Source organism: Rhinolophus sinicus, chromosome 6, assembly GCF_057876585.1.
Source record: "Rhinolophus sinicus isolate RSI-liver-muscle chromosome 6, RSI-T2T, whole genome shotgun sequence".
In the NCBI taxonomy this organism is placed as follows: Eukaryota; Metazoa; Chordata; class Mammalia; order Chiroptera; family Rhinolophidae; genus Rhinolophus; species Rhinolophus sinicus.
This window is the reverse complement of record NC_142506.1, coordinates 32144340-32163632: the sequence shown is the minus strand read 5'-3', so window position 1 is coordinate 32163632 and position 19293 is coordinate 32144340. Positions and strand designations below refer to the sequence as shown.

The window sequence follows — 19293 nt, the reverse complement described above, 5'->3', positions numbered from 1 at the left end:
TCCGCAGCAAAGGGGCCCAGGTGGAGGTGAAAACGGTCCCGCGGCCAGATCGGACGCTGGCGGCCCAGCATTCACACTAGGGAGCCAGCTGTCTGAGTGACCGCCCGCAGCGCCCGCTCCACGTAGTGCTTGGCCTGTGCCTCCAGGGGGCGCTGGGGCTCTTCTCGCAGGCCGCTGAGATCCCGCCCCCGCTGCGCTTTCCCATCCCATCCCGGCGTAGAGCGCCAACTAGAACATACTTTTTCAAAAGATAAAATTCTTAGTTTTCTAGCCCCTACCTCCGCACCCTCAGTTCTGAGCCCACAACCAACGATCCTCCTCTAGGTTTTCGCGAGCCTCCTCACTGTTCCGGGACTTGAGTGCACACGCCCAGAGAATAGCTGGGTTCCCAACTCCTCCGGGCTCCAGCGAAAGCAGCAAAGAGTGCGGGAAGTTCAAATGCAAAAGGTCCCCGCCCTGCAGAGACAGGGGAAGGCCGGGGAGAAGGGAGGCGAGTCCTCAGAGGTAATGGCACTGGGATCCCTGGGAAAAGATGGGGTTTCCACAATTTGTGTCTTAAAGGGTAAACGTTTTTAGGGTATCCGCAGCGCGTGGTCAAAGTGGGAAGGCTCGGCGTCGACTCGAGGGATGTCTGTCTGACACCTGCTCGCTGCTTAACTGGCAGATCCTCCTGGGTGGGCTGGGGGTGGGGAACAGGCCTGCACCGCCGGCCCCCTCCTCCTCCTACTGCTCCGCGCTTCCTCTCGCCCGCCTTCATTCCGTTCTCAAAGGGAGTAAACTTTCGTCGGTTCGGGTTTGGGCTGCAACTGCTCGCGCGCCCCCTCGTCAGTCTGTTAGCCATTTCCCTGGAAGCGTCCTTGGTGTCGAAAGCCCAGAGCCGCGAGGACAGCAGATGACCGAGTCGGCGGCAATGTCAGAGTGAACCCGACGCGCAGCTGGCTCTTGGAGGGCATAGGGGGAGTGGGACCGCTGCGCAGAGACTCAGCGCCCGGTGCGCAGCTGGGCAGCTCTAGGTTCCGGTACGTCCCTCCTGGCACACCCAGACCCCACAATAAGCCGGGACCCTGAGGCCTATTTTCAGTGCCGCGCATTGTCGCCAGGAAAGTCCTGTAAGAGGAGCCTGTTCCTGGGTGGGCCCCACAATGCCTGCGCTCTAGACGCCGGCGTGGGCAAAGGGCTTACCTGGACTGAGCGTGGAGAAACTCCAGGGCCCACCGCTGGTGGTCGCGGAGGTGGCCCGAGGGAGCCCTGCATACAGTGTGGCGCTGCGCTCAGCCTCTGGCTCTCCCTGGGCTTGGGGCGCGCACCTGCCCATTGCGGTGGCCCGGCCTGGAAGCTGCCCAGGCGCTGCTGGGCCACGCGGCTTACCCCCAAGTCGGGAGCTCGCCGACTCCTCCCTACCTTTCAAGATTCCGCAGTGCTCAGGGCCCGCATGGCCCAGACTCCATTGTGGAACTTCGGAGGCTGGGATGGGCGAGGTAAACACGTTTATGGAAAAACCTGGCCTCGGGAGGTTTGCAGAAAGAGGGCGCAGCTCGTGGGTGGTTGGAAATTCTGTCTACTTCGCGGGAAAAGCAAGTGGTTCCGCACCACACACACACACACACACACACACACACACACACGGTGGGAAGGTGTGAAGCCCGCCGCTGGGGTATTACCTCCACTTTGGTGGAAAGGAAATAAAAAGCATTGGAACACTCTTCAGGTCACCACCCCTGGAGTGTGTGTCCTGGGGATCTCAAAGAAGAGAAAGTTCCCTTCAAATCTTCCAAATTGAGAAAAGCTGCGGAAAGAATGAGGCGGTTAGAGAGAGGGGACCGCAGGCATCTCGGTAGCTGGGGCTCAGTACTGAGTACTAAAATGAAAGCACCCCTATAGAAGCCACCAGGGAAAATATTTAAAAAAAAGAAAGAAAGAAAGAAAAACCTGAACTCAGGCATTTTACTAGTTACACGCTGTTTGTCAAATCTACTTTGAAGCAGTTAAATACTAAAGGATATTGAACACTCGGGTCTGCGTTCCAAGCTCACTTTTTAACCTTTGCAAATTTGAAGTTAGAAAGAAAGCAAAAAAGCTCTTCTATCCCTGACTTATGTTTACCAAAGGAACGAAAAATTCTGTCCACCTCGGCATAAATAAAGTGGAAGGAATTTTATCTTAATAAAATAACATCTCGTAGCTTCTGCCTGGGTCCGCAATCACTGGTTCACCTTTGGACAGTTTTTCGTTTTCTGTTTATATGTGTCCACTTCCCCGCACGATTGAGATTGTTGTAATTGTTGTCTGAGGCGACACATCCAAAACCATGTTTTGGTAGAACACTTCTGATTTTTACAGGCTGATGTCTTGGAGATCTGTGTTCCCCAAACGCAGATTTACCCGGAGCTAAGGCAGATCTCCTCTGGCGACTCGTCTAATCTAGGACGAAGGGCATTTTGCTCAGTTTCGGTCAGGCAGATCTAATCTGGAAAGAGGACGTTTAAAATGAGTGTGTATCATTCCCTCTCTGTCACTGGGTCACCCTACTTCCAGAGTAGTTGAAGTGCGTTCTCCACTTAACTCTTACACAAGATCAAACCTTTAGAAGAACCTGGAAAACGTATCACTACACTTCAAATTCGATTAAGTTTCCTGGCGACTGAACAATGAACTCTTTTTTTTTTTGGCTGGGAATGAAGATGTACATGTTATGAGAAGCCACAATATTATTTCCCTACATTTTAAAAATGATTGTTCTTCAGTCATTCTAGATGAATTCTTTATTATTTGCCAGTATGTTACAGAAGCCTTCCTCTTTAATTAAGTTGGTTAACTGCTTATGAAATGAACATTGGCTAATTAAAGCTTAAATATTGGAAGAAATTTCTCCTGGGACATTCCACGTGTCTTTGCAGTAATTACAAAATTAGTCAATTGTCACCTCTATAAACAAACTTCGTTTTAAAAACAGACGAAAGCAGACTACACATGTAGTCATAATTGAACAAAAATATGTACAAAACTGTATTTTAAATTGGGGGGAGGGTGATATATGCTAGAGAATACAATCTAGAACTGATTGATTTTGCCCTACAGAGAAGATGGGTATGTTAAACGTGTTAAGATGTGGAAATTAACCCAGCGAGCGCACCAAGTAAAACTACAAAATGCCCTTTGGATTTCTCTGCGGGGTCTTCCGGAGGCAGAAGACCAGTTGTTCAGTTTCTAACAATATAAGAAAGTGGCACCGAGAAGGAAGGTGGTCACGAGCGTTCTGTTTGTGTGTGAGTTTTGAACTGAGTCACCTTCGGCTCTGTCTCTATAACTGGGAAACCTGGAGCAAACCTGTGCCTTTAAGACTCAGTTGCTATCCAAACACAAGTAAACAGAGTGGACCATTAGCGGGCGCCGGGCGGGGAGGCGGAGCCAGGGCTCAGTGGGCCCCGCGCGGCAGCGGGACGCCCGCCCGAAGGGGAGGCGGGGCCGCTACTAAAGCCCTGGACTCCCGGCTGCGAGCAGCCTGGCGAGGGACGCGGGCGGGGACGGAGCTCGGAGCGCTCGCTGCTGGAGGGTGATGGCCCTGCGAGACTGCGGGGTCCGACCTTACCCGGAGTCGGCGAGAAGCTCGCGTAGGTGCGGGATTCCTGGCGAGCGCTGAGCGGAGGCTCCAAGCACCCGGGGTCTTTACGCATTCCACGTCCACAGACTCGGACGAAGGCGAAGATCCGCTCTCGTTTTAGCGGCTTGTGGTGCTCCAGATCATGTCCGCGGCTCCCGGGACTCCGCGCGGAAAAAGAAGTTTGCGGGGCGTGGACCCAATGACCTTTCCAAGCTGTGTGCCTCACTGCCTGGACCAGGTCTGAGAGGCGCTGCCCAGGCGGACCTTTCTGCGGGAGGTGAGTGTCCGCTCTGGGAAGGGACTGCAGCCTCCTTAAGCAAGGGTGAAGGGGATTCAGGGGGCGCTCAGATTTTCTGTTCGGCGTGCCACAAGTTCAGAAATGGTGAAAAGAGATCGGATGGATGCAATCCCGGGGCATTGTTTCTCACTTTATCGGATCCCAGGCACGCCACTCCCAGCTAACACCCAACGACACACACTTTTAAGTACTGTTTTTAGTTTTGGTTTGCGACATTTAATCTAAGCATGCAGCAAGATTTGTTATAAAAGCTGATCGACGTACGCTGAGATAAAATCCCATTACCCCAGGCTGTTTCTGACCCTGCCCCGGTATTCCCGGTGCACCCGTCCGGGGGCAGCCGCGGCGGCGCAGCGCGGACAGGCCGGGACATAATGCCAGTCTAGCCAGCGCGTTTCAAGAGGGAAGTAATAGTTCAGCCCTAGGTAATTCTCCAACCGTGTGTTGGCCTTTTGATTTTCCTCCCATCCTCCAGTCCTGGAGGAGGGCAAATTTCCCCCGGGCTTATACGCTTGGATTCTTGAGAAATAGCAACAGAGGAAGGAGTTGCGGTGGGAGAAATGAGGGAGAAAAAGGTGTTTGTGGAGGGAGCGCTGCATCTGTCTCCCTACCTGTTACGTAGCAGAGAACAAAAGAGGGCTGGCGTTTCCCGGAGCGAAACGCCGCAGACAGCCACTTTCTCTGCTAAACAAACTGCAGTCCTGAGCAGAACAAGAAAATTACTCACGCAGGGGGAGCGAGGGAGCAGAGAGAAACAACCCAGATTATGCGGAAGGCGTCTTAATTTAATTAACTCCTTTGGAAGGCAGAGGCGCTGCACCGGGGCAGGAACTTCACCGCCGTTTTTCTCTGTTCACCTGATCCAGTCGGGCCATTTTAATTTTATTTTTAAACATTATCTCCTTAGACCCACTTGGTCTATAGCTTTCTGATTTATGTAGAATTCCGTTGTGGTTTAGGCTGAAATTCAGCGAGCCTATCTATCAGTCATTTCTCTCAGTCACCAACGCACAGGTTTTAGCAGATGACCCTTGACGGTATATTATTTTTAGATAATTCAGTGTAATAACATCATTACCAAAAAGCAAGACTCCTTATCAAATTACCACGTACCTTTTTTCCTCCAGTGTTTTGAAAGCTTCACTGAACTTAGCATGTACACATCTCACTTGTTGACAGCCAATGAACTAAATTTTACAAACCTTCTGTACATTCCTGGAAATTCCTGTGAAGACGACTGATGAAAGAAAACTAGCCTCAGCTCTACTGAAATATTTATGTATTTTCATTGGTTTAAATTTCTTTTCTTGCAAAATTTAAAGTAACCAATGGTCCGAAACGGCTTGCTGGAGAAATGACAGCAAACGATGAGAGCTGTTATTGCCTGAAACTGAGTGTGGGAACTACTACATGCTCAACTCCAGATAAAGCGAAAGTACTTTAGATCTTTGCATTGACTTAAAATATCTTTTGACAAACATTTCCAGCAACTCAACGGGAGAATGGAAGTCTAAACTCCCTAATTATTTATGGCAAAAGTGTTTGATGGATATTTAGGGTTGTTTTGTTTGTAAAAGGGTTTCAGAAGTCACCATTGGTCTACTGTTCTGTGAAGAAACCATTTGTCCTGCAAATTAAAATGAACATATACTATGAAACAGCACCTTTGTGCCACCAGGAAGATGAATTATAATAGAGTCATGAATTTTTGTGTTATAAACCATTGGGAGAAAAGGGGAGGAAGATGGCACTCAACTTTCGGCTAGCAGAATTAACATTTAACCTTTATGGAAGAGTTTACTTCTTGCATTTGGAATCGAAACCACAAGTTGTAGTAGTCCTTCAATTGACAACACCCCCCCACACACACACACACAATCACACACAACCAAATATACACACGTAGAACATGGTGGGAGTTGTACTTGCCTCCTGTATTTATTTCTAAGAAATCTACTCTGGGAATACACCCAAATAATAATTTTGGTTTCCTCTCTATGGGGGAGGCTACTTTTTAATACTAGGGGAAAAATAATATTTTGAATCTCTGGAAAATCCTCATTATGCGAAAAGAAGGAAATAAAAGTGTAATTTATTATTTTTAATGGAGGAGGAAATAATCAGGTAGATTGCCAGGGAGGTTAATAGAATTCTTTTTTTCTACCTCTCTAGGAGAGGGTTTGAGGGATTGCCACTGAACAAAAACGAATCGTGATTTGTGATGGGAAAGTTTATTCTGAATGGAGGTTTACAGTTTCGGTTGAATGGTATGACTGAGACCCTCTGACTGTTTCACACCTCTCATTAACTCTGGGCCTAAACTCCCAGTCCGTGTAACACCAGGTAGAAGCGGTTCATTAATAAATCCCTGTCTCGGAGCCTTTCCAAATAGAGGAGGGAGGGAAGGTGTGGGCCTCATGAAGGCAGCCGGATTCTGCCTTGCTAGAGCGCTGTGTGATTAGCGCAGCGCCCTGAGTCTGCCCTCAGAGCCACTGGCAAGACAACACACTAGAGAAGAAACTTCAGGCGTAGAAAGGGGTGGGTCGGGAGGGGGAGACTGAACAAACTCTCCCATCATTCCGCAGGGTTCAAAAGCCAGGTGTAAAGGGTGATGGCTTAGACGGGCCTGCCTGTTCCTCTCCAGGGAAGGTGTTTAGCTGTGAGTCGCGCACCTGGGGGGGGGGGGGGCTGCCCTCAGAGGCTAAGGCCCAGGCCCGCCAAGCTGGCAGAACCCTCTGCTATAAAGGGGCTGGCAGTGGGAGAAGGTAGGCCCACCCTGAATGCAGCTGAGGTACCCCTGGGAACCTGGGTCTGAAAGTAAACCTCTGCGTTGCCCTCCAGGCGCAGGGAAAGCGGAGCGCGTGCTGTAGACCCAGGCCCGCAGACTCCCGGATGGGTTTCTGGGTGGCAGGCGAGCCGCTGCACACATCTCTAGGAGGATAAACAAACTTCCTCCAGGCTGGCAAGGCCTCACTGTACCCGGCCGCTGGGGCTCCGCTGCTGCTCCGTCCCTTTCCCTCCCCAGGGAGCCTTTTCTACCCTCTTCTCCCGTGGCCTCCGGGGTAGAGGAGCCCCTCTTGGTGACAGGTCGGGAAGCCGCTACGGCCTCCCGAGAGCTTGGCGCTCAAGCTGGGATAAGGGGTTTCGGCCTCAGGGACATTCTCCGCCCACCCCCAACCACTCCCCGGGAGCCGAACCATCTGGAAGGGATCTTGGTCGGGAGTGGAAGGAGACGGCCCCTGGGAAGGAGGAGGGGGCGATTCCAGGTCGTACCCGGCCCCCGAGGTGTCACTTTTCTTTCCTGCGGGCCGTCACCGCTGATAAATGGGACCGAGGCAGAGGAAGGAAAAAGAAAACCACCGAGGTCAGCGCGGGGCGAGGCGGGCCCCTTCGAGGCCCGAGGGCCCAGGAGAACCAAGTACGCTCCGGGTGCGCTTCTGCACCCCGGCGTGGCCCGGGTAAAGGCGGGAAAGGCGGCAGCGCGGGCAGAGCAGCCCACGCTGGGCGCAGCGCAGGGATCTCCCGCACCGGCCCGAGTCGAACCCTTAAGCCCCGGGAGGGACCCACAACCAGTCGTTCCCCGGGGAGCTCCGAGGCGCCGCGGCGACAGAGGCTCGGCCCCGGGCCTGGAGGCGTTGGCGTCGCAGGTCGTCGCGGTGGACAGAGTTTTGCCCGACAGGGTGAGGGTGGGAGCTGGACTGGGTGCTGCCTCTGCTGGAGTGCTCCTACCCATATTTCTTTCTCCTCGGGCCTAGGTCTTCCTCTCCGTGTGTGCTGGAATCCGACCTTTCTATGGGTGCCAAGAAGGGCCGCCAGGGCATCCAGCTCGCCAGGGGACTTTTCTGCTCTGACACCCTGGCCCTGGGACTGAGCTCCGCGGCCTCACTGGGGAGGCGGGGACGGGGAGGGGAAGGAGGGAGGGCGCGCTACATTTCCCTCACCACACTTGGGGGCCCTCAAGTAGGATGTGTGTGTGTGTGGGGGGGGGGACTTAGAAGGAAGGTGTGGTAACCCGCGCCGGCACCAAAGGTCAGGCCGAGCTGGCTTGTTGGATAATAGTCACGACTCTCCCTCTCTCCCCCTGTCATTTTTAGGGTTTCTCTTCGTGCTGTTGTCTCTCTGAGTTTTTGCCGGAGTCCCACGCCCACCCGCCTCCGAGTCCTGGAAGAAAGGGGCGGCTCCCTCAGCCCCCCAGCATCCCGGAAAATGGGGAGCAAGGCCCTACCGGCGCCCATCCCGCTCCACCCGTCGCTGCAGCTCACCAATTACTCCTTCCTGCAGGCGGTGAACACTTTCCCCGCCGCAGTGGACCACCTGCAGGGCCTGTACGGTCTCAGCGCCGTGCAGACCATGCACATGAACCACTGGACGCTGGGATACCCCAACGTGCACGAGATCACCCGCTCCACCATCACCGAGATGGCGGCGGCTCAAGGCCTCGTGGACGCGCGCTTCCCCTTTCCGGCTCTGCCCTTTACTACCCACCTCTTCCACCCCAAGCAGGGAGCCATTGCCCACGTCCTCCCAGCACTGCATAAGGACCGGCCCCGTTTTGACTTTGCCAACTTGGCAGTGGCCGCCACGCAAGAGGACCCCCCTAAGATGGGAGAGCTGACCAAGCTGAGCCCTGGGCTGGGTAGCCCCATCTCTGGCCTCAGTAAATTGACTCCGGACAGAAAGCCCTCCCGAGGGAGGTTGCCCTCCAAGACAAAAAAAGAGTTTATCTGCAAGTTTTGCGGCAGACACTTTACCAAATCCTACAACTTGCTCATCCACGAGAGGACCCACACAGATGAGAGGCCATACACGTGTGACATCTGCCACAAGGCCTTCCGGAGGCAAGATCATCTACGGGACCACAGGTGAGGTGGGGAGGGAGGTTGGCCCGGGAAGGGACGGCGAATTTGTCCAGAATACCAAAGCCTCACAGACATCCCAAGTGTCACTGAAATACCCTCGGAACTAGAATATATCCCCAAAGCCCTCCCCCGCCAGCCACAGCTAACCCCCCACGTTTACCATTTTTCCTCACCAGGCTCCTGCCGCGTTCTTGTTTGAGATGCCGGGAGGACTTTCCCTGTCTTTAGCAGTTAAATCTAATGGGTTGGCCTTAGTGCTGGGATCGGTTTCCCAGTTTCCTCCCTGTAGCCCTTGGGGTGGGGCAGGTAAAACCGAAGGACCCCCGAAGACCTTCCCACGGTGGCTGCCGTCAGACCATTTCTGGAAATCTACTTGGGCCACTTCCAATGGTTTGCCTCCCTTCCCTACCTCCCACCCCAGAGTGCACTCCAGAGCCTGACACGGTGACCTTCCTTTTAAACTTATTTAATCTTGGTCACTGAATTTAAACACAGCTCTCCACCCCCCTCTCCCTGACCTTAAAGTCTGCATCAATAAACGGCAATTGGAGAAATACTATAACATAAGTGTTTTCATCGGTAAAAACTTCCCAGGGGTGGAGGAGGGGTAGCCCTCTCCCGACTCTACTAGCTGTTCCCCAAGGTGGGACTTCTGAAGAATCCTCTGCCACTGTTCAGGGATTCGCTGAAATCAGTCCCCCGGAAACTCAGCCTTGACCTATATCCTGATTTGGCCAGTTTAAATCCCAGAGAAAACTGTAGAGGCCAAAAAGGACTCATTCGGCAGGATTTCGAGCTCCAGAATACGCCAGAGAGGGCGATCAAGTGTAGATGAAGCCGGTGTCCAGTGCATATTTTGAGTCTGTTAGTTGAGGTTAACCATAAACAGAGTTACACAGGGGAAAAAATACAATCTAAAAACATAAAAATGGGAATCATGTTTCTTTTGTCCTTTCACTACTTCGATTTCAGTAACTGTCAGAAGAAACTCGTCACTGCGGTGGTAAAGCCATTTCACTGAAACCTTATATTGATTTTCAGGTATATTCATTCCAAAGAAAAACCCTTCAAATGTCAGGAGTGTGGGAAAGGATTTTGTCAATCTAGAACTCTAGCAGTTCACAAAACTTTACATATGCAGGTAAGTTTGTTTTCTTGTTTAAAAACAGTGACTGGTTCCACTTTATCATGTTTACTCTACAAAAGGTGCTCAGTGGCAGAATCTTTCTCTTAAAAGACTGCATTAGTTTTCTAGGTAGGGAAAGCAACACTCATTTTTTTCATACATAAAATTATTCCTATTTAACATAAAACATTTTAATATTATTTTTAAAGGACAGGCCAGTCTATTCTAAATCCTGATTTTAGAATTATTATTTTTTTGATCATATCTGCCCTGCGTTTAAAGCTTTCGTGTTTGGGAGGAAATAAAGGTAATTTTGATAATGGAGGCATGGTGAAATCCCATCCGAGCTCTCTCCCAGGGGCCTCATAATTTGTAGTTTTCAGAACATTGAGGAATAGTTTAATTTTCCAGCAAAGAGGAGCCTTATTACCCGGGAGAATGTCTTTCCTTAAGAGAGGATTAGAGTTTTTCCTTCCCCCTTTTCCTGTCTATGACATGGTGATGAAATGTAAAGAGCTGGAAATCACAAAGCCCACCGCAGTGGCCACCGGCAGTTATCAGTGTAATCGGCCTCTGTGTGTGCCTGAGCGTGTGTTTTCGTGATTGGAGGATTAGGAGCACAGATTTGTTCCTGCAAGTCCCCTCTTTTGTTGTCGTGCGCGTGTTATGTTAACGCTTGTGATACCGATAAGACAGAAACTATTGAGAAGGGTGCGGTGGTGGTGTGAAGGATTAATCCTTTGCTTGCTTCACATCTGAACAGGAATCTCCACACAAATGTCCCACATGTGGAAGAACCTTTAATCAGAGAAGTAATCTGAAAACTCACCTTCTCACCCATACAGACATCAAGCCCTACAGCTGCGAGCAGTGCGGCAAAGTGTTCAGGCGAAACTGTGATCTGCGGCGGCACAGCCTGACTCACACCCCGCGGCAGGACTTCTAGAGAAGCCCAGGATCTGTCCCGTGCCGCTGCTCCCCTCCCCAGACACTTCTCCACGCCTCCCACGGTGGGGGGGGTGTCCCACCCCCAACCCTTCACTGACCCAAGCTCTCCCCTTGCTGCAGCCGCACCTGCAGCTCCAGGGACTTTACTTCTCAGAGGACTGAGAACTGTAGAAAGCCACACATGTACCGGTACATCCTTTCACAAAGAGCATATGCTAGTTTCTTGTAGATATTCACAGCTCATTTTAGAGCTCTGTACATAATGTCGTGGGTCTTTGTTTTGTTGTTTTGTTTTGTTTGTTTTTGTATCTTGTTGGATGCACCTAGATATGGAAAATGGAAGTCAAATTTATCTTTAAAGACTGTATTTTCAAAATAAAACCTTTTCTTGTTTGTTTCAACACCCCTGCAAAAGTGTCTTGCTATTTAACTTCTGTTTTCCCTCTGGCTTCTGGGAGAGTGGGCTGCCTCTAAAATAGTCAATATTGAAGGGTTTTCTTTATACCTAGGTTTTGAAATAAGACTCTCACAATTCTCTTCCTGAAACTTCAGCCCTTCCCTTTTGGTGCTGTGGCAGCTGTGCTATCTTTTTGTTTTTCAAAGATATTAAAATTGATAAAACCTGAGGTTTTATCCCCTTTTGTTTATTCTAATTCCTTCAGATAAAAGCAATATAATAATCATTATTAATAACTTGCAACTCCAATGATTGACCTACTTGAAAGCATAAGGTAGGAAGAACTGTAAGGAAAAAGAAGAGAAAGGAGCTTCTCACCACCTCATTTTAAAAAAGTCCTTGACCTACTGTCAAAGTTTATGATGGGCAACTTCTCTTACCAGTAGACTTTGAACACTATGATTTAGCACAATAGACAGAGACTTTTACCCTGCCTTCAGGGGAGAAGTCTAACATCCTCCTATAGAAGAGTGCAGGGAAGTACAACCTTCAGAAGAAGATGGAGGACAAGAGGAGAAAGGAGAAATTACTTAGCTATGTTTGCACAAAATATTTCTTTCCAAGGGTGGAGATCCTTTCTTCTACAAGGTTTGGATTTCTCAGCAAAGCAAACTGAGTTAGGTCACTAGCAAGGTTTCTATCACTAGTTGGCCTTTTGTCCCTGGGAAAATTCCAGAAGTACAGGTTACTCTGTGTATAGAACTCATGGCAAATATGTAATCACCTTCTAAGGCATTTCAACCTTTCCCAAAAGGTTCCTGGGGAATATGACACTAGTATAATGACAGCCCTGTGTAGGATTTAAGTGGAGAGCTATGGATGCAGATAAACAGTAATACTATGCAGAGACTGGGAAGTAAAATAAATATGAACTTAAAGTGAGAACATCAGAGGAATCCGTGACCCAGTGGCCCAGCAGGTTCCACAAACTTTATACTGAACAACGGTGAATTAAGTACTCTCGGATTTTTTTTCGTGTGGGGGGATGGCATGTTTCACCGTCAGGGTGATACTAGGCAACACGTACTGTTTGTAGCTGAGAATCCTCTAGCAGGGTAGATAGGGATTCGAGGACCAGATTCAAAATTTCTCACCAGTGCCTTGTTCACTATGACATAAAAGGAGGTTTCAAAAAGTGTTCCAGAATCACTGCTTACTTTGTTCTCAGGGCGCCTGGCTGGAAGTCACTTCTGCTTCTCACAAGACATCAGTTCTCTTCACAAACTGTCCACTCACCAGCCTGTGTATCTAATGTTCACACAAATGTATTTCCCAACATGGGATAGGCCTAAAGGCTTCACTGAGGAGAGGGCACAGGGATGTAGTGTAGTATGCCCTTGTGTGTGTGTGTGTGTGTGTGTGTGTGTGTGTTTGGTATTTAGGGGAGTGAAACTGTTTGTTTTCTTTTGTTTGTACAGAATTAACTCAGTGACCTCCCTACCCCTACTCTCTCAAGATCCTGCCCACCTTGGCACAGAAGATTTGAACACTTTAGAGCAAGGTTACACATTGACTGTCACTAGTGTTCCTCTAATCCTGTAGGCATTTTCCATGTAGTCAATCTCACTGCCCCACCCACCTCAACTGACTACAAGCTTCAATAGTTCCATTGCACAGGGTTCAGTCAAATTATCAAAGAATGACCCTTGTTCACTATCAAGCTCAGTTATATCTTTGAGTCCCTGTCACAGGGATATATAGATAGGTGTAACCAGAATACTGTTCCTCTTCATTGATTTTGGTTGAACAAATTGGAATCAGAAATGAATGAGGGAAAACAGACAAGAATGTGGAGCAAGCAGTTCCCCTTCCAATGTACACACTATTTCAAAAGTTAAAGTGAAGTTATTTATAATTTAATTATGTAGTCAATAATTTTACAAATGCTTGTTATATGATTTTCATTTGCCAAGCCCTGTGCTAGGTTCCAATGATTTTCATGCATTCTCTGCCTTTCCATATCTAGTGGCACACTTTTGCCACTACTACTTAGATAATTTTTAAATCTATACTTTTAATTTTACAGCTACCTTCTATCTGCACTCTTAAATCCAGCATCCATCTAGACTCAGAAAGGACCTAGACTCTGAGTAAACTATCCACACTCTTCATGATCTCAGGTGAACTTTTGAACAGTGGGTTCCTCTCCAAGTTCTGAGTTGTTTTCTTCTTCTTTAGAATGTCCAAGTATGCAGGAAATGAATCTTACGTGAGACAAACTTATGAGGCATCATAGGGAAAATGATATCTTGTATCTTATGAAAGCCATCTGCAGGGTTTTTTTGTTTTGTTTTGTTTTTTGGTTTAGAGAAGAGTCATTATTTGAGTTTTAGATTAGCCCGTGTTTTTCTTACAACCTCTACCATAGTCAACTCGTGAATCAATACTCCTGGCCAGAGACCAGGAGTGAGAAGTATCACGAGTCACAACCACAGTGCTGAAAAACTTCATGAGCAATAGTTAAGTATTGAGCTATGACTTTAATCTCATTTTGTAATCTTTGTGTGGGGTTTCAAAAACAATTTCTAAATATGAATTACATTGTAACCAATTGTTAATATAAAATTATGAGTATGGGTTAAGTCCACATAACACTGCTAATATTGACCTGCAGGTCATCGTAGTACTAGTGCTTTATAATTGTAGTAATTAAGGTTGCTATTGTGCTTAGGCACATCCTCTTTTACATGAGGAGGCCCTTCCAAAATTTGACTCTAGGATAACTAAATACTTAAAAAGTAAACAAATCTAAAATCTGAAACTATAAATAGGCCTAACTAGTGATGAAATCAAGAGGCAGTTACTGCGACTTTTTTCCTGCTGTTCATTTGTTAGATGCTAGCATGGACATTTAGACCTCTTCACTGCAATCACTGCCCCAGTACTGATTCTGGAGGGGCAGCTTATCCCTGGAAGGCAGTTGGTAAAAATTAGTTCTTGAATATTGTCAATGACAGATTAGATGCATTTGGATTAAATACAGTGCAGACTATACAGAAAATTTTAATACAAGAAGGGTATTACCATGGCATAATGTGTTGCCTTTCTTATTACCACAGTAATTTTAATATTGTTATAATAAATATAAAAAGTGGATGAAATCATATAACACATTACGACAGGAATGGCTTTGTATATGGGCGGATTGTGTTCACCACCTTTATTTGTATGTTATATTGAGACTGTATTTCCCAATTTTTCCTTCTGAAATGTAATTTGCCACTGGTAACAACCTCTGCCGCCAGCGATGAGCAATAAAGGGAGTGGAGATTCAGAATAATTCAGCTTTGATGACCTGAGATATTTCATGTTCATTCCTGTTTCTTTTCTTTACTGTTTTTTAGTCCCCAGTCAGCACCAATTATATTATTATCTAAGCTACGTAACTTTTTAAATTGAAACTATTCAAGGCAAAAACTGATAGTGAAAAACTGTAAGTAACATAAATACACCACAAGAGGAAAATTTTTAGGTAAATTATAATGCTACTTAGGATATTTTCTACTGCAAGAAACAGAAAACCTGAAAAAAAAAAAGGGACTTAAACAACAGAGGATTTATTTCATTACATAAAAAAAAGTTTCAAGGTAGGGTCCAGGGATGCATAATTAATTGGAGTGACAAGATCATCCAAAACCCAGTTCTTACTTTTCTCTTCTGCCATCTTCAGTGTCTAGACTTGCTCCCTTATGGCCACAAGATGGCTGCAAAGGCTCCAACCATCATCAGCTCTAGTGCTTCCTTTTCACACACATTGCATAGGCAGAAAAGGGGGTTAGAGACTCTCCTCCATAAATCCAACCTGTAGACTTGCACTCATATATTATTGGCCAGAATTAGTTCACTTGTGTCTTCTTCAGCCAATCACTGACAAGGAGAAGAAAATTATACCATGATTGACTTAGACTAAATAAAATTCACCTTCTATGCTTGGAAATGAAGCCAACGTTCCCTGGAGCCCTTGACTGCCTGAAAACACCCGAGTCCTGTTAGCTAGGAAGAAAGTAGAACTGTCTGTTGTGAATATTAAGCAGATGTTAAAAATGAAGTTTCCATTAATAACCTTGTGTTAGGAGATGCTTATGTTATAAAAGCAAGATATTTAATGGCATATACAGTATTAGCCAAACTATATAAACAAACAAAACCTTCAAAAAACTAAGCAGAAATAAAGACTAGCAGAAAATATACCAAAATGTTAACAGCAGCTATTCGTGAGTAATAAACTATGGGTACATTTTTCTTTTCCTTTTCTTATTTTTCAACTCTTCCACAATGAGCATGTGTTACTTTTATAATGGAAAAAGTTAATAAACATTATTTTTAAAATCCAAGATAAAGCCTTAATTTCCTCAATAGTTTTGTTTTTTCATCTTGCTTTATTGCCTCTAACTAGTCTTGCCTCTCTCCATGGACATTCACATATATTTCTTCGAAACCATTCTTTTAATTTAGTTACATCTTTACTTTCTAGTTTCCTTTCTTTTTTCCTTGATTTCTAGTCAAACCTTCCTTCCCTATCTTTTTCTCTTCTCTATGTTTCCGTGTCCTGATTCTTTGTTTTCTCCCTTTTAAGAACTTCAATAAGTCTAACTCAGTGTTCCTCTAGGTGTGATCATTAGAATTATCCAGGTTACTTATTTCTGGGTCCTTCCTAATCCAGTGGGTTGATTGAAATTTCTGGTGATAAAGACTCAGGACTCTGTATTTTAAACAAACACTTCAGGTAGTTCTTATGTGTATTACAGACTGAGAACTTCTGCATTAGCCTTTGACACCATCATTCCCTTTATCTTATCCATCAGCCATTTATTATGTGCCTACCGTAATAAACATAAAACAAATCTCAACCCCCTTTTCTTTACTTATTTACCCACTGTCCTTGAAGTTGTCAAATTTCCCCCACCTTGGTTCTTACTGCTCTTCCCTTGTCTCTGCATCTACTCCCCCCCAACGCCAACCCCCCCCCCCACATTGTTGCTGTTCCCAAATTCCATGTTTTCTTTTCACATTAATAGACGTCTTTGGATTTAATATTTTATTTATTTGGTTTTCTTTGTTACCTTAATCCACTTACTAATTTAAAGAGGCAGGAGAAGAGAAGAGAGAGAATGTAATAATTGATTAAGATGAGGTAAAAATTTTCTTTAAAATTTTTAAATTAAAATATCATTACCAAATGATTTGTTACTTTGACTTCTATATGAAGAATATTAATTTGCTATGAACAATGCTTTATGCATTGAGGTGTGGGTGTATGCTTGTCTTAAGATCAGAGCTAAGTGAAATTGTTTTTAAGATTATTTATACTATTATCTCACTAAAATTTCACAGCAGGCTATTTTGTTTTGGAAAGAACTATGGTGTGAAGTTAGAAGATGTATTTCATTTTTTTTAAATAGTAGGACTCAGTTTTTCATCTGTAAAATGAGAATTTGTACTACATAATAATGTCTTCTCTAACTTGTAAGATTTATGGTTCTCATTGAGGTAAGCATAAATGCATTGTTAGATAAGTATTATTGACTACACAAAGGCTAGAAAATACCAAGAAATCATATCACTTCACTCCCATAAAATTTGTTATTAACTCAGTAAAAATAAATGTGTGTTTACAAATTAATCTCTAGTAGTATACTGTCATATCATCTGTTTTCCTAAAACTGTTGAAATCTTAGGGGCTTTTGAGAATATTGTGGATTGAAAGTAATGTTTTTAAATTGAAAATAAATGTATTTCTTTATTATTTTTCAGTGATAAAAACAATCATGCTTATTGTAGAAAATCCAAACAACATAAAAGTGTATAGAGTAAAAGTCTCTACTTCTCTCTCCCGCACTAATGACCCTCTTAATTCCATTCTCAGAGGTAGCCCCTATTAACACTTTGGGTATATCTTTCTAGACATTTTACTGTGGGTTTGCAAATGTAAGTGGACACTTAAAAATATGCATATACAAATAACATAATACTATAATACTATTTTGCAACTTGCTTTACCCCCAACCCCACTTAACAATAAAACAGTATATATTGAGTCTATTTTTGCATATCAGTATAAGATAATGGAAAAAAAACTCTAAAGACTTTTAAACTTGAAGATTCATTCTTTTCTTCAGAATTAATGGAGAAATAGGAAAATCATTCTGTCACTGAATTTATTTACCAAATGCCATCTCCTTAACTGACAACCTTTAGTTCCCTATCTTCATGAGGGTAGCTGAGAGTGCCTGAGGGTTTTGAAGAGTCTTCAAAGTGTGTCATATTATGGTTCACATCAATGCACACTGATATACCTTTCTGGCAAAAAGTGAAGGATACAGTTCTTAAATCCCCTGGTGACCCATTATCCATGGATCATTGACGAGATAGAATGTAATAGCTCCTGTCTTTTTACGAAGGTAAACTTCACAGTGAAACTGTACTGTTCATGCCCTACATCTTTTGTCTAAACAAGAAAAATAATCTAGGAAAAAGAAACTACATTAAGTAGTATTACTAATATTCTTTATTATATTTTAATATTTAGTGAATGAGGAAATATCTGTTGAAGTATAGTAGCTATTTAATTGCAGAGACTGAGACTGAGACTGAGAAACTTGTCCCAGAATCTACCTTTCCAAATAGATCATCTGAAATTCAAGGCTAAATGAATTGCCCAAGATGCAGCATTTAGAACATCAAGTTAAACTAATAGATGTTTTTCCTATTTAAGGACAATATTAAAGTAGAAGTTCAATTGATATTATGGGTCAGAATTTAACGTTTTCCATTATTTTGCTGTGGTCTAAACAGGCAGTTTTACTCTATCCTAAAAATTATTTCACTTGTGAACTGGGTCATAGTCATAAACTCTCAGAGGGACTTATTCACAGGCCTCTGCAATATTTGCCATGTGGCACTGTGTTTTGCAACAGCACATAGTGACAGTGCTGTGTTGTAAATATCATAATGTGATGACAGGACATGGCCCTGTTTTTATGTGGTTCTGATCTAGGTCCATCTGAAAGCTCCTTATTTTATGCTAATCTTCTTGATTTCTATAAGGATTCTGCCCCATTTCTATCGATTTAGAGATAGAAAAGTTTAGAAATAGAAAGATGATGTCCTTGTCAACTTAATTAACACTTTATTTCCTGCCCAGGTTAAAAACATAAAAGAAGAAGAAAAATAGAAATAATTTAAACAACTATCACCATAGAAATATAGGCAACTAGATATTGTGCTCTATCTAGACTAGTGAAGTTGAAGATATATATCCCTTCTACCCAGCAAGTCCACTAGAGAAACTCAAGCATGTCTACAGAAAAAGATATGGGCAAGAATATTATCTGAAATATTATTTACAGTGGATAAAAACTCAAAAGAATATAAATATTCACTAACAGGAGAATGGATAAATACATCATGAATATTCACATAATGAAATATCAAATAGTTAAAATAAATTAGCAGTACATTTATCAGCATGGCTTAATCTCAAGCACATAACGTGAAAAAAAAGCAAGTTGCAGAATGATGAGTATATATCATTCATGTAAAGTTTGAAGATATAATATGCAGTAAAAGTATAAATTGTTCTTAAAAATAATAAACACCAAATTCTGCATAGTAGTTGCCTTTGGGGAAAAAGAGGAAATAAATTAGGGACTGGTGCATATTGGGGAGTTCAACTGTATTTATAATATTTTATTTCTTTAAGAAAAGTCTGAAACATACAGAAGTTGTTACGACTTGACAAAACTGAGTGATGCATGTAAGGGCATTTATCGTATTAGTCTCCATACTTCCTATATGCTTGAAACTTTTCATAGTAAACTTTCTTTTCAAAAAAGTATTAGATTTTAGAGCTGAAAGTGATGTCAGGAACCATCTAATATTGCATATTTAATGAGCAGCTACTCTGTGATGTTAGAGACACATTGATATACCGGAGAAACAAGATCTCTATGCCTTTGGAGCTTACATTCTACTGGAAAGAGGCCAAATGAAAAAATACGTACA

At 44.6% G+C, this 19293-nt stretch overlaps 2 protein-coding genes across 5 annotated transcripts; both read left to right on the top strand.

Annotated features, from left to right (window-relative positions):
* Nucleotides 1–281: 281 nt before the first annotated feature.
* On the top strand, nt 282–11246 carry LOC109461415 (protein odd-skipped-related 2). 4 transcript variants are annotated; one of them, XM_088799026.1, is made up of 5 exons: nt 3488–3878; nt 5027–6166; nt 7994–8761; nt 9800–9899; nt 10648–11246. In XM_088799026.1, the coding sequence occupies exons 3-5, from the start codon at nt 8106–8108 to the stop codon at nt 10828–10830; spliced, it is 939 nt and encodes a 312-aa protein (XP_088655152.1). In that variant the 5' UTR covers nt 3488–3878; nt 5027–6166; nt 7994–8105; the 3' UTR covers nt 10831–11246. The 4 variants fall into 4 exon arrangements, with proteins under 4 accessions (XP_088655153.1, XP_088655152.1, XP_019613196.1 ...); XM_088799027.1 differs by lacking the exons at nt 3488–3878; nt 5027–6166 and adding an exon at nt 282–504; XM_019757637.3 differs by lacking the exon at nt 5027–6166 and having other exon boundaries at nt 3489–3878; nt 10730–11246.
* LOC148757852 (uncharacterized) lies at nt 5254–7986 on the top strand. Its single transcript, XM_088798907.1, is given in 3 exon segments — nt 5254–5334; nt 6770–7286; nt 7289–7986. Coding segments are annotated over 3 exon segments (1080 nt in total). The 3' UTR covers nt 7771–7986.
* Nucleotides 11247–19293: the final 8047 nt, after the last annotated feature.